The sequence below is a fragment of the Lutra lutra genome, chromosome 4, assembly GCF_902655055.1.
Source record: "Lutra lutra chromosome 4, mLutLut1.2, whole genome shotgun sequence".
NCBI classification, from domain to species: Eukaryota; Metazoa; Chordata; class Mammalia; order Carnivora; family Mustelidae; genus Lutra; species Lutra lutra.
In genome coordinates, this window is record NC_062281.1 from 190,521,498 (window position 1) to 190,536,095 (window position 14,598).

At 39.7% G+C, this 14,598-nt stretch overlaps 1 protein-coding gene across 13 annotated transcripts in view; it reads right to left on the reverse strand.

Moving 5' to 3' along the window:
- Positions 1 to 14,598, reverse strand: part of KIF1B (kinesin family member 1B) — a 147,329-nt gene that overhangs the window by 87,248 nt on the left and 45,483 nt on the right. For 8 of the 13 annotated variants that reach the window (XM_047723794.1, XM_047723798.1, XM_047723791.1 and 5 more), the window contains exons 5-12: positions 14,243 to 14,308; positions 9,284 to 9,462; positions 8,622 to 8,733; positions 6,226 to 6,303; positions 5,463 to 5,528; positions 4,754 to 4,771; positions 790 to 865; positions 22 to 100 (exon numbers count right to left, since the gene is read on the reverse strand). In XM_047723794.1, coding sequence (XP_047579750.1) covers positions 22 to 100; positions 790 to 865; positions 4,754 to 4,771; positions 5,463 to 5,528; positions 6,226 to 6,303; positions 8,622 to 8,733; positions 9,284 to 9,462; positions 14,243 to 14,308 — 674 coding nt within the window. The remainder of the gene's footprint in view (positions 1 to 21; positions 101 to 789; positions 866 to 4,753; positions 4,772 to 5,462; positions 5,529 to 6,225; positions 6,304 to 8,621; positions 8,734 to 9,283; positions 9,463 to 14,242; positions 14,309 to 14,598) is intronic. The other 5 variants (XM_047723792.1, XM_047723790.1, XM_047723796.1 and 2 more) reach the window with 1 other exon arrangement.

A 14,598-nucleotide genomic window follows, 5' to 3' on the forward strand; every position in this document is an offset into this window, starting at 1 on the left:
ATCAAGATCAACTGGGAGTACCTCAGAGTGCTCAAAGTTTCGTCATAGTTGATATCTGCTGGGCTCAGAGCAGCAACCATCGCAGTTCGAGAATTGCCACCTAAGAAGACGAATCATGGTTATCGCAAATCATACACATTTTAGAAAGAAGAATTTTATTAAATTTATGTCCCAATTAGACAACACCACCTCGGATCCCAAGATTTAATCAAGAGTCAACAAATGTCTTGCATGCTCCCATGTCAGGCACTGTTACACCGTTAATCTTGGTGTTTGGATCTACTGTGACAGTTTCCCTCTCCCACCCCAGTGGAGACTTCAGCCACTCCACCAAAATGCCTTTAGTGAGTCCAAGTCACAGTGATGTGGACAGGCCAGCGGGCCATTCTCAAGCCTCTTTCTCCTATCAGCGACATCTGACATAGCTCATCACTCCCTTCTCATAAGGAGAGAAAGAGGCTAACAGAACAGAGAATAAAGAGAATGACCTGGAGGTCAAAAACCATCAGCAAAAAGGTAACACGGAGTTTCCAAAAGAGGTTTGAAGAAGGAGCGATAGTTTTGAAGCAGATGTGGTTAGGAAGACCACCACACCAGTCCCTGTTCTGAGGTCAACACGATGCAGGAGAGAACCCTGATTAAAGAGTGAGCAAATCCAACCAACTTAAATCAAGAGTAACACGGGTATTTGGAGATTAATTTTCTCCAAAACAAACATAAAAGACAAACCACAAAAGATAATCAGTAAACAGCATTAAACAGATAACTACACACCAGTGATCGACATACCTAGATTTTCTCGAAGGAGCCAAGTAAGTACAGAATCCCTGTAAGGAATAAAATCAGTCTTCTTCTTCTTCTTACTCTATTAAACAAAAAGAAATGGTCTTAGCATTGTTAGGGAGGAAAAATTCACAGGAAAGGCAAACCAGTCTAAAATTCCTAAGTAAACTACAGTAGAACCCCATCACTGTAGAAATTTAACATTCAGGCTTCAATTCTTCACAATACCCAAAGTTCATGCAATAAAATAATTTTTTTCTTTTATATTTTATTTTGAAAAATTTAGAACATACACAACAGTTTAGAGAGTAGCATAATGACCTACCATACATCCATCATGCAACTCCAACCATTATCAATACTTTGCAATCATGTTTCTATTATCCCTCAAACACTTTACACTTTTTCTTCCTGAACCATTTTGAATAAATTGCAGGCACCATGCCTTTTAATCCCTAAATATTTCAGCAGATAAGGACATTCTCTTACTTATTACAGTCACATTTTAATGACCGAATTCAGGAAATTTAACTCAATATACTATATCAATATCGTGTCTATATCATATCTTTACAGCTGGTAGTGTTTTAAAGCAAATCCAATATTTCACCTATAAATAAATACTTTAGATACATATTTCCAACAGAGAATTTTTTTCTTTTAAGCAGAACCGTAAGACCATATCACACATAACAAAATCAACAATAATTTCTTAACATCGTTCTCATTTCCAAGCCTCAAACAATGGTATTTCACTTTTGCAGAGGGGCAAATATGAATCCTGGGCATTGCAGGTTAGATGTGTAGGAGCCAAGTCATTTAGTTAACGAATTTACTTGGCCAACCACCAAATCATCAAGTGGACTGCTGCATCTCAAACAACTCTTGTAAAAGTAATATACATTTGGTTTCTTTTTTTTTTTTAAAGATTTTTTTTTTAAATTTTTATTAATTTGTCAGAGAGAGAGAGAGAGAGAGTGAGCGAGCACAGGCAGATAGAGTGGCAGGCAGAGGCAGAGGGAGAAGCAGGCTTCCTGCTGAGCAAGGAGCCCGATGTGGGACTTGATCCCAGGACTCTGGGATCATGACCTGAGCTGAAGGCAGCCGCTTAACCAACTGAGCCACCCAGGCGTCCCATACATTTGGTTTCTTTAGAAGGAAATTATACCCCAAATAAATCCAACCGACAGAGTTAGGACTCAAGGTGAAAAGGTCTAAGACAATGATGTGATTTATTAATCTGAAGATCTGTAAAGGCTGCGAGATGAATTGTCCACATATACGTATTAAGCATTTACTTATACAGCTGTGACCCTTCGCATTATCATGAGATAGAGCAAAAGGCACCAATACAAAGCCAGTACTAAAATGGAATTATATCCTTTGAAAGTAAAAATTAATGCAAATCTTTTGCAGATAATAGCTACTGCAGTTTGTTCTGGCTGACGACTAAGTCGTAACAATTTAAGAAGCCACTAAAGGAAGCCAGGGTTCACTGATAAAACATCTCTCCCCAGTCCTGGTATAATCTGAGGTTAAAGGTTAAACTAAGGGTGATCTAGTTCTTGCGAAAGCATGGGTATTCAGAAAAAGAGTACTAAGTAGCTGACCTCTGGTCTGTTGAGGAGGAAAGGAAGTAGGCAAGTAGCACTTTAATTCCATCTCTTATCAAAAACATCCCCTCCAATTCATCCTAGTCCACCCACAGACACACTTTCCACCAATGAGAAAGTCATTTCCCATGGCAGGATCTATTTCTAAATGACACAGACTTGTAAGGAGAATTACCCCTCTGTCTTCCACAGCTTAGTGGGAGAATCCGTGCACTGCAAAATTCCTGAGGCCTGAGACCTCAATTCTTCCTTCTCTAGCCCCTCACCACACCTAAACACTCCACTATGCCTACGGTAGTACTGAAAATGCTGCAAGAGCTAATTTATCAGTTACAAGGACGGCAAGCAGTACTATAAAAATAAGCAGTGTCTCTTTGCCAAACAATGTTCTATTTTCATTTTGGTCAATTAGACTAAATTAAGGAGTAGCTAAATAAAGAACCATTAACAGAACTTCTACCTTTTCCATTTGAAAATATCTCAGAATTTTAGCCACTTCTTTTCTAGTTGCTCTCTTACATTATTAATCTCATATATTCTCACAAATAAGGGCCTCAGTAATTACCTAAAAATGTTTACTTACTGACATCACTAGCCTCTCTAAAAAGAAGTACTATCAAATACGGACAGTGTAATCCTGTTTCCCTCCCCAGTAGAAATAACAGTATATTTAAATTCACCCAAAATTATACTTATTACATAAAAACTAAAATTTGTCTTTGATCTATTATAGTTATGGCACAGATGCGAAGTTCTAAACTGGATTTTCCAAAACTAATCCTAAAAAAATCATTTGCAAACAACTGCGACACAGAGCAATATGGGAAATACGCAGGTGAATACTCTGTGAACTTATCCTCTGGTTGATAATGAATGTTAAAAATGAGCACATGGACAAGTTAGAAAAACCACTAAATTTTAACAGTTTTCATGTCTGGGGACTCAGATTAGGTATCTGAAGAATATCCACACATACATAAAACCAAACAACAGACTTTTTAAATCTAAGGCAGCTTTTCCAATAAACCAAAAGAAACAAAGCATTACTTTCTATTAAGTAGTTTATGTACAAGTAGAGAACAAACCTATATATTTTAAAATATGAGTATAAAATATTTCTTTGCAGGGACACCTGGGTGGCTCAAGCAGTTAAAGTGTCTGCCTCTGCTCCTTCCTGTCTCTCTCACTCTCAAATATTAAGGAACATCTTTTTAAAAATAAAATAATTCATTGCAGATACTCCCTTTATCTCCAATGTTATTCATGTGATTCAAAACTGTTGAGTGCTCTACTATTAATGCAAAATAGTACTAAGAAATTCTAGAGTATGTGTATAGAAATACAAGGAAAAGTCTATTGTATTTGGATTAAGAGGATGCAAAAGAACTTTTTTCTTTAAAGATTTTATTTATTTGGGGCACCTGGGTGGCTTAGCCATTAAGCAGCTGCCTTCGGCTCAGGTCATGATGCCAGCGTTCTGGGATCAAGCCCCACATTGGGCTCCCTGCTCCGTGGGAAGCCTGCTTCTCCCTCTCCCACTCCCCTTGCTTGTGTACCCTCTATCGCTGTCTCTCTCTGTCAAATAAATAAAATCTTAAAGAAAAAGGACTTTATTTATTTATGACAGAAATATAGCGAGAGACAGAACACAAGCACAGGGGATCTGGGGAGAGAGAGAAGCAGGATCCCCGTTGAGCAGGGAACCCGATATGGGGCTCGATCCCAGAAGCTGGGATCATGACCTGAGCCAAAAGCAGACACTTAAATGCTGAACCACCCAGGTGCCCCAAAGAGCATGTGTTCTAGAGATGGAGTTTAACTTGATTCTACAGCCTTCACTTTATATATAACCAAAGAGTAGGAAAAAAAATTTTTTAAACAATTTAAATAATCCATGACTTTTCATGATAGGAAACAAGATTATACAAAGAGGTTTAAGAAAAATATCCTAATACTTTCAAGAAGGCAGTTATGTTTGAGAAGAGTACCCATAAAAAATATCTTCATTGCCCTTTCAAGAGCTTTAAAGGTGACTTCTTCAAGTGACAGTCCCACAGATCACTAGGAGAAACATTAAAAAAAACACAATGCAGACGCTTCCTCATTTTCCCTCTTGTTCCTTTATTCTGCATTCCCTCTCCAAAGCAAATCATGTTCCCTAAATAAGGTTTGGTGTGCAGTCTCATGATTCGTGGTCACTGTGAACAGCAATTCAAAATTCCAGAGCCAGAAAGTAAGCAAAAAAAGTTATTTTTCAAGGCTCCATTCCTACTTATGCCTCCATACATCCTGCTGAGGATTCACAATCATCACAATTGAATCTACAGCTAGTTCATTCCTACCAAACCCCTCCGTACCTTGCTGGTGCAGTTGTCCTACAGATGAAGCATTTAAAAGAAAGAACACAGGATTAAGCCTTCAAAAAGAAAGTACTTTAAAGTAATCAATTGAGTATGACTTTTCAGAAACAAGCAAGGAAGCATCTAATTCTTTTTAGGGATTCAAACGATGTACTAAACTAGAGTCTACAATGACTAGTACCTCCTTAGCCTTTAATCTAAAAAATGAAGCCCGTGATACCAATCTGTTGCAGTTACAGTATCCCACTGTTAAAGAATAGGAAAGAATAACACAACTTTAAAAAATACATTATTGGCCCCCAAATCAATAGCATTCACCAAGGCAAATGCTTAAAAAAACTCCAAAAGGTACTGTAACCTACTTTAAAAAGATTGTATAGGAAAAGATGATGCAACCAAATCCTTGGTTTTGATGAGAGATCTGAAGAAGGCTCAAAAAAAACCAGACCCTAGAGGTCTTCGTAAATAGTTTTCAGTCTGGCCTCTACAGATCTATGTTTACTTTCACTCTCCTTGATCTCTTCTGTGTTCGGTAGAGAGTCAAAGTGTGTTATACCTAGTATCTTACCTGAAAAGCTCTAAAAGGAGAAAGCAAGATTACACAAAAGGGCCAAAAAAGGTCAGTCTTCATAAACACATAAAATATCATCAAGTACATTTACTGAACAGACAAGTTTTCCCATGTAATCAAGTACATAATACTTACCACCTCTGCCAAGGCTGAAATGACTTTGCCCAGAGTTGTGAGAGACTTATTAATATTCGCTCCTTCCTGAAATCAATACCAAACATGGAAGAATTATGATGAAGAGTATCTTCTATGACCACATCATCTATAACGCACAGGATACAACTGAGCTAGCACTCTTTGTTGACTTACGACCACAAATCCTAAAAACCTCTTTTAGTCCACAATCTCCCCTGTTCACATTAATGCCATGCCAGGACCACACGCCTAACTCACAGTCCTGAGTATGGGCAAGATGGCTTGCCCCAAAAGCTTATGGACGCTGCCTTCTTCCCCCAACTCACCAACATGCAATTTTTGCTCTTGTTAAGGAGCCATCCCTCTGGAGAGGGCTGCGTGTGTTCTCACATTTGGATCTTGTGTGTCCCTGTCCCATCAGGGATGCTTCCATCTAGCCTGTTCCTCAGAACACCTTTCAGCTCTCACCTTGACCATCAAGTCCTCCTTAACTATCACGTTACGTTACTTATCTTCCATCGAATTTACAGATCAGGCATCAGCAAAATGTCTCAGTAAAGGTTTTGCAGGCCACGTGTTCTCTGTCACAAGCTCTCAGCCTCACCGTTAGAGACAACACATGAACAAATAGAGGGGACTGTGTCCCAGTAAAACTTCATTTACAGCAACAGGTGCGGGTCAGATTTGACCCACTGGCCACAGTTTGCTGGCCTGTGCTACAGAGCGTTTACTGACTAGGTCAGCTGCTTGATAAAATCAGTACCTTCAATCGCGTCCCTTTGGCGCCAGTTGAGTCGGCTCGCTCGCTGCCCGCCAGATCCACCAAGCTGATTTTACTGACCTGGTCAAGAACAAGGACATTGGGGCAATTCAAAAACCAGCCAGGTAGAACCAGGAAACACCAAGAGGCAGGAAATTAAAAATTAGGCGTGCAGAAGACTACAAATACTTGTTAGAGCTCTTACATACGGCACAGGGAGACACAGCAGGCACAAAAGTTCACAGCAATTACCTTGGTTCAAAATAAGTCATTTTAAGATACACAGGACATATGTTATAACAGTGTGTCATAAAACTCATTAACCCAATAAATGGCACATTAAATATGAAGCCTCCAGCAATTGGAACCCTCACACACTGCTGGTGGGAATGGAAAAGGATACAATCACTCTGGAAGGCAGTTCAGCGAAGTTGTAGACCTACAGAGCTTAACATATGCTACCATAAGCCTCAACCACTCCACTCCCAGGTATTTACCAAGAGAAACAAGAGCAAACAGCCACACAGACTTGTACACAAATGTTCATGGCTTTTTCATTTTCATGCTCAAAAACTGTCAACAATTTAAATGCCCCCCAACAGGCGAGTTAATGCACTAACTGTGATCTAGCTATATAATGGAATACTAATCAGCAATGAAAACAAGGGAACTACTGTTGCACAAAACAACACAGGTGAATTTCAGAATTATGCTAAGAAAGAAGCAAGGCAAGAAAACAGTACATTCTACCCATTCCATTCATATAAAATTCTGGAAAGTGTAAACTAATCTGTAGTGACAAAAAGCAGATCAGAACTGCCTAGTAAGTATGAGGGTGGAAGGAGTGACAAGGTTATTATAAGGTGGCATGAGGCAGCTTTTCAGGGGAATGGAGGTGGCTACGACTTGGACTATGATATTGATTTTACAGGTGCATACACACTAATCCGATTTTATACTTTATGTGTGGTCTATTGTACTTCAACAAATCAATAAAAGTTGTTTAAAAAAAAAATAAAGCTCTGGGAAAGTTAGACAAAAGTATCCAAAATGGATTATCAAAGGAACTGTGGTTATAGGATTAACATAATTATTTTTGTAGACGGGACATCATAGAAGAAAGGAAAAAATGTTTTCACTCAAGATGTAAATAGCATTAATATTGTAACTAGCTAAGCAATGTCAAGTTATCTGATCACCTATATGAAGGGTGTTTTGTTTTTTTTTTTAATAATTTTCAGCTAGGGAGGCAAACCATAAGAGACTTAACTCTAGGAAACAAACAGGGCTGCTGGAGGGGAGGTGGGTGTGGGAATGGGTACCTGGAGGACGGGCACGAAGGAGGGCCCTTGATGGAATGAGCACTGGGTGTTCTACATAACTTAGGAATCACTAAATTCTACATCTGAAACTAATAACATGGTATATGTTAACTAAATTGAATTTAAGTAAAAAATTTTTTAAAAATAAAATAATTTTCAGCTAAAAACAAGTCACCAAGTAAAAGGTGATCCTAGTTTTTAGTGACGTCAGTATCACAAATTACTCAGTTTGTAAGGCAAAGGATCTTTCATCACTACCAGTATAATAAATCTAACTTCGGGTTTAAAAATCCAGTGGCATGCTACTTAGATACATAGGCAGAGAAGAATTCAACATAAATTTATTACACAGTAAATTCACATTTACTGAATGGTTACTCTGAGTCAGGCACTGTTACATGCACTAACCTGTATCAATATTTAATCATCTTAACAATCCCATGAGGTTGGGAAAACTGAGGCACAAAGAGGTAAGTAACTTGCCCAAGGTAACAGTGCCGTAAAGTGGCAGAGGCACGATCTAAAGAAAGCAGTTTAACTCCAAAGTCTACTACATTTAACTACTGTAGAAAAGGAGACAGGAACAAGCAAGGTATTCAAAGAGCATCACAGGCGCTGTGCAGTCCTTTGCTTTCCAAGGAAAAACACACCTTGTCTGCTTAATTGTTGCTTAAATATTTAACCCCCCAATAACATTATCAGGGCTCAAAACAAATAAACAAACAAAAATCTACATACCAAACAAGTAATTAAGAGATTCTAGTCAAGAAATAAAAAAGGAAAGATTTTCTCCCCACAGAACTGCTTAATTCTTTTGAACAGAGTAGTTTCTGAGACCCAAAGTCTCTGTTTTCTCTTAACCCTATTTTCTATCTTGCAATTTCACTCAAAAACCCAAAAAATTTCACTCAAAATTGCTTTTGGATGGGAATAAAAATGACAAGCAAAAGATACAAAATATTCTCTTAAGAAAAAAGGGTAACTTTCTCCGCTCCATAAGCTGCAGAGAGTAGCCAGAGGGACTTCTGAAAATCCCCATTCCATACAACTCAAGCCCGGACACTGACATTGTCCTACCTTCTCAGTGGAAAGGTTGGTCTCAGTATCATGTTTCTTCTGGGTGAAAACAATGGTAAACACAGCATGGGAACGGCTACTTGTTTCATTCATGTTGGTAGCCGCCACCGTCCTAAATAAACATAAAGGTGACATGTGACAATGGAATTCTTAGATGAAAGTTAAAATGGATAGCATAACTATAACAATCAGAAACAACAGCTTTATTCATAGATCATGAGACTGTCACTTGCACAAACTGTTCTCAATACACCTTATTTGTAAGCTTATCAAGTTATCCCCAAATCCAAAGGTCTCCCATCAGAATCATTTTTTATACCTCAATTGTCCCTTTAGAAACCACCGGGGCATTTAATTTGTACTCTTTATTCCACAATTAATTCCACAGGCATATGATTATCCAACAATTTACCACAACCTAATCAAAACCTGATATTTTAACTTAACCAACGTTCTGCCATGTTTCAGCACTGCATTATTTTGATGAGAAGATGCTGAATATGCTGAAGCCCTTTCTTTTTACCCGAGCACAGCCAAGGGATCAGAGGATCTACAATTAAAGCAACTTTCATAAGTATAAAGGTGGTCTCAAATCCTTAACTGGGAACAAAGGACCTGAAAAGGTGCCAAAGCCTTCAGTCATTAGTCTATTTCTGCCATACCTGGCTTTGTTCCCAGCATCCATGAGGTCAGCAATGTCTGTGTAGGAAGTGACTGCCAGCTTAGACAGATCCTCCACATAAGGGCCAAGAAGTGGGTGTTCGCGCACACGCAAATGACCCTTGTTTTTTGGATTCAGCAGGTCTCGTACTCTTTCACAGTAAATTTCCATGTAGCTTACCTAAGAATAAATTATTAAGTGAACTGGAGGACTTGGAGAAAGAAATCCTATATATTAAAAATTCTTTTTATACTTTTATTCAAAGCTCTACAGTTGGGGCGCATGGGTGGCTCAGTTAGTTAAGAATCTGCCTTCAGCTCAGGTCATGATCCCAGTGTATTGGGATCGAATTCCGCATCAGGCTCCCTGCTCAGTGGGGAGCCTACTTCTCCCTCTCCCTCTGTAGCTCCCCTGCTGTGTACTCTGTCTCTGTCAAAAAATAAAATATTAAAAACAAAACAAAACAAAAAACCCAACTCTACAATTAGGGGTGCCTGACTGCTCAGCCAGTGGAGCACACAACTCTTGATCTTGGGGTTGTGAGTTCAAGACCCACACCAGGCACAGAGATTACTTGTAAAAAACAGCTCTACAGGGGCACCTGGGTGGCTCAGTGGGTTAAAGCCTCTGCCTTCGGCTCAGGTCGTGATCCTAGGATCCTGGGATCGAGCCCCACATCGGGCTCTCTGCTCAGCAGGGAGCCTACTTCCCCCTCTCTCTCTGCCTGCCTCTCTGCCTACTTGAGATCTCTGTCTGTCAAATAAATAAATAAAATCTTTAAAAAAAAAAACCAGCTCTACAGCGAGAGATCAATCTTTACAAAGAGAAATGCCATAGGTCTAGTCCATTTCATTCTATTAACAGTCGCACAGACATCACTGTCTAGCTTAAAACCAGCCTTCTTTTTTTTTTTTTTAAAGATTTTATTTATTTATTTGACAGAGAGAGATCACAAGCAGATGGAGAGGCAGGCAGAGAAAGAGAGAGAGGGAAGCAGGCTCCCTGCTGAGCAGAGAGCCCGATGCGGGCCTCGATCCCAGGACCCTGAGATCATGACCTGAGCCGAAGGCAGCGGCTTAACCCACTGAGCCACCCAGGCGCCCTAAAACCAGCCTTCTGACGGACTCAGGAAAGAAAAGGAGCTAAGAAGGCTACCTCGGCAGTCAGCAGCCACTACCTAAGTCAGAAAAAATACCATTTTTAGTAGCAACTTACCAGTTACTAATACACTTCTAAAAATGTATGCTGTTGTCAATAATTGAGGGTTACAGTGAGGTTACTCTAAAAGCTTGGAAATAAAAATTCTATTAGTGTTAACACGAAGAAATACTACCAATGTTCCAGAGCAGGGAAGACAAAAAAGAGACCAGCAACCCCAGTATGGTAACCCTAACCACACACAAACCATGTATCTACCACAAGGAGTGAGGACTGGTCAGCATGGAGTCTGACGGCATGGCAAGACCTGTCCACGACTGGTGAGGAGAGAGGAAGCCTCAGCTAGTACATTGCTGGAACTCTCATCCCACCAGCAGGACCATTCCTATGGTGGAGATGAAGGTCTTAGACTATCCTTTCTTTACCTGAAGCAAGCCAACACCTCACTCATCTAGGAAACTCCTCCCTCTCTAACTCCATGCTCACTAAAAAACCAGCAGGGTTCCAACATAAGTCTGTCCACAGGAAGATAAGATAATATACCAGGCTTGCTAATGTTTAATGTTCTGGTCTAGGGAAGAATGACAAATAAAAGGGAAAGTAACAAATAAAAGTAGTGGTTTCATAAGTCAAATGAGCTTCACTCAAGAGTCTGGCTTTGAAGGTTGCTTCTGGTCCTGATTTATCTGTAAGATCAAACTTGTAGGCAAATAAGGCTCTGGAGTGGGGAATTCACCACAGGAAGACTCATTATGCTCTTCTCTTGTGTATCCTGAGCTATTCAAGCACATGACAGAATTTGGCACTTGTATACTTCACATTTCTATAGACACATTTCCAAGTGTCTGAAACAACAGAACCGCCGTTTCTATTGCTTTTTTCTTTCACTCAGTCTCAGGTCTGACTGTATACTTTTCATTTTTATTTTTAAAAAAAGACTTTATTTATTGGGGCACCTGGGTGGCTCAGTGGGTTAAGCCTCTGCCTTAGGCTCAGGTCATGGTCTCAGGGTCCTGGGATGGAGCCCCACATCGTGCTCTCTGCTCAGCAGGGAGCCTGCTTCCCCCTCCCTCTCTCTGCCTGCCTCTCTGCCTACTTGTGATCTTTGTCAAATAAATAAATAAAATCTTTAAAAAAAAGATTTTATTTATTTATTTGACAAAGACAGACAGAGCAAGAGAGGAAATACAAGCGGGGGAGTGGGAGAGGGAGAAGCAGGCTTCCCACAGAGCCGGGAGCCTGATGCGGGACTCCATCCCAGGACCCTGGGATCATGACCTGAGTCAAAGGCAGAGGCTTAAAGACTGAGCCACTCAGGCGTCCCACTGACTGTATATCTATACTGCATTTTAGAATCAGTTTTTTAGGGCGCCTGGGTGGCTCAGTGGGTTAAGCCACTGCCTTCGGCTCAGGTCATGGTCTCAGAGTCCTGGGATCGAGCCCCGCATCGGGCTCTCTGCTCAGCAGGGAGCCTGCTTCCTCCTCTCTCTCTGTCTGCCTCTCTGCCTGCTTGTGATCTCTCTGTCAAATAAATAGATAAAATCTTAAAAAAATAAAATATTAGAATCAGTTTTTTAAAATATGGAGAACCCTTGAGTAACTGATGCCCTACGAGATTAAAACAATAGGACAACAAGTACACCTTCTTAAAGCAGGTCTTCCTATAAAGTGAAATGGCACTTTAACATTCCTGTGTAGTACTTAAACTTGGACATACACTCTGGAGTCCCAGAAAGATACTACATCTTTTTGAATGATTTGTTGTCCCTTTTCACCCAGGTATGGGAGTATGAGGACCCAAGTAACCTAGGTAGGGCTGCTGTGCTCTGCTACTTATTCTCTAACACGCAAACCCACCTAAAGCCAGCACTAGTTCCTTTACTTCCAAGCCAGCCACTACAGCCCCCACGTGGCAAATTCAATTCACTGAACAGCAGCATCTTCCAGGCATTTTCTAGGCACTTGGCACAAATCAGTAAATAAAAGAGACAAAAATCTCTGCCCCAGTGAGTTTATGATTCTAAATAAAAATAAGTGACAAATACATAAATAAATAGAATTCTAAAGTAGGTTAGAACATGAAGAGAACTGGAGTGGGGTGGAGGGGGAGGGAGAACAGGATGAGAGAGACCAGGAGTGCTGGGCTGGAGGGCCAGCTGCAGGGTTAAATAAGGTGGTCAAAGTAAGTTTCGTTGAGAGGGTAAGCCTTGGGCAAATGACTTGAAGGAGCTGAAATACTTAGACAAGAAGATATACAAAGGAAGAAAATTTCAGGCAGAAAAAAAAGTAAATGTAAAGGCCCTGGGGTAGGAAAAGTTCCTATTGTTCCAGAAACGGCCAAAAAGCCAGTGTGGCTGGAGAAAATAAAGGAGAGAAGCAGGAGAGAGGATAGAGGTCCCAACGTAAGGAAGTACAGTATCAACTACACCGCACTCCAAGCAAGCTGTGAACTCCAATATGAAAGAACATGGCATCTTCTTTTATTATCTACAAGCTCAAAAAATTGTCACATTCTATCACTCTGTCTATCCTTTGAATTTATTTAAAATATGTGATATTTTAATAAGAATAAAATCTACTGAATTTTCATTTGTTATACATTTAGTTGTCAAAAAGAATATAGGATGAGACAAGTTATTTAGAGAATTAATTTTAACAAAAATATTTTTAGAGCAGCACATTCCCATTTTGGTGTATGATAGTCACAAGGCAGAATTCTCTAAAATTTATAGATTTATGCAACACTTTATAGGTAAAGAAAAGTTGACCAGCTATGTGGGTCAACTTGGAATTGTGTAAGTCCTATAGAAAATCACAGCACATACATTAAAAAAAAGTTTGCTTAAAAACAGCTTCATGTCTCAGAACAACAGGCTCATGTTAACAGAACACTTAATTTCAGTTACTACAGAACTGAGTAGCAAAGCAGGAGGTAAGTGAAACAGCTTCAAAGAGCACATATCAATGAGCAGAAATGTTAATCAAATAAATGAATGTACGTATACAATGTAATTCTACAGACCTCTTCTTCAAAGAGCTGGAGTATACACTGGGTGAAGAATAACTAAGATTGTAGGCAATTAAAAAGGGGGAAGGGGAGATCTGATTATACAGAATTTAAAAACTAATGTCTGGGGGGCGCCTAGGTGGCTCAGTCGTTAAGCCTCTGCCTTCGGCTCAGGTCATGATCCCGAGGTCCTGGAATCAAGGCCCGCATCGGGCTCCCTGCTAGGCGAGAAGCCTGTTTTTCCCTCTCCCACTTCCCCTGCTTGTGTTCCCTTTCTCACTGTCTCTATCAAATAAATAAATAAAATCTTCAAAAACAAACAAACACCAATGCCTGTCACAAATCACTATTAATAAATATGAAAGGGGGAAAGAATTCACACAAATGATTAAGATAAACACTGCAATCTCAAAATGTAAATAGGCATATGTATAATTTACAAAAACAAAAATACTACAAGTTGGCAATGAAACAATGGGTACTTACACCCTCCTGATGGGACTGGAAATTGGTACAGTGTTACCTTCTAAAAAGCTATTTGGCAATTCACATGTATTGTTTGACAACCGGATACGTAAAGGAAATAACTAAAAATAAAGCTTATGAACAAGCTTCTGACTTATGAACAAGGATTTAATTGCAACATTATTCATGATGACCAAAACTCAGAAGTAGCCTAAGAATACAAAACTGGGAGAGTGGTTAAATGATCCACAGTCATCACTTGGGCCCACTGGAATGGAGGCAATGGAGACCAGAGACCTGTGGCTTTATTTAACCCACGGTTGTACTCACCTCTACAGAATAAGACATTTCTTCATTACAGTTGTCATTGATTTTCTCAAATAGTTCTTCACATAACTACAGAGGCAGAAGGAGAGAGGTGTGAACAGCATAAATGAGAGAAGTATAAAGATACCCACGAGTGCTAAATGAATTCGCGAGATCCCTTTTCTCTTTCTCAAAATATTAATGGTAACAACATCAAAGGAGAATGCATTGAATGAAATAAAAGGACAGTTGTGAATTTTTATTCTCCCTTGATGACAGCATCTCAGAAATGTTTCCTTAGAAAGCAAGCCACATTTAGGGGAAAAGTTCTGTCTCTTCCTGTGTTAGGTCCCTAGCACATTAAATTTATGTAGAATCCA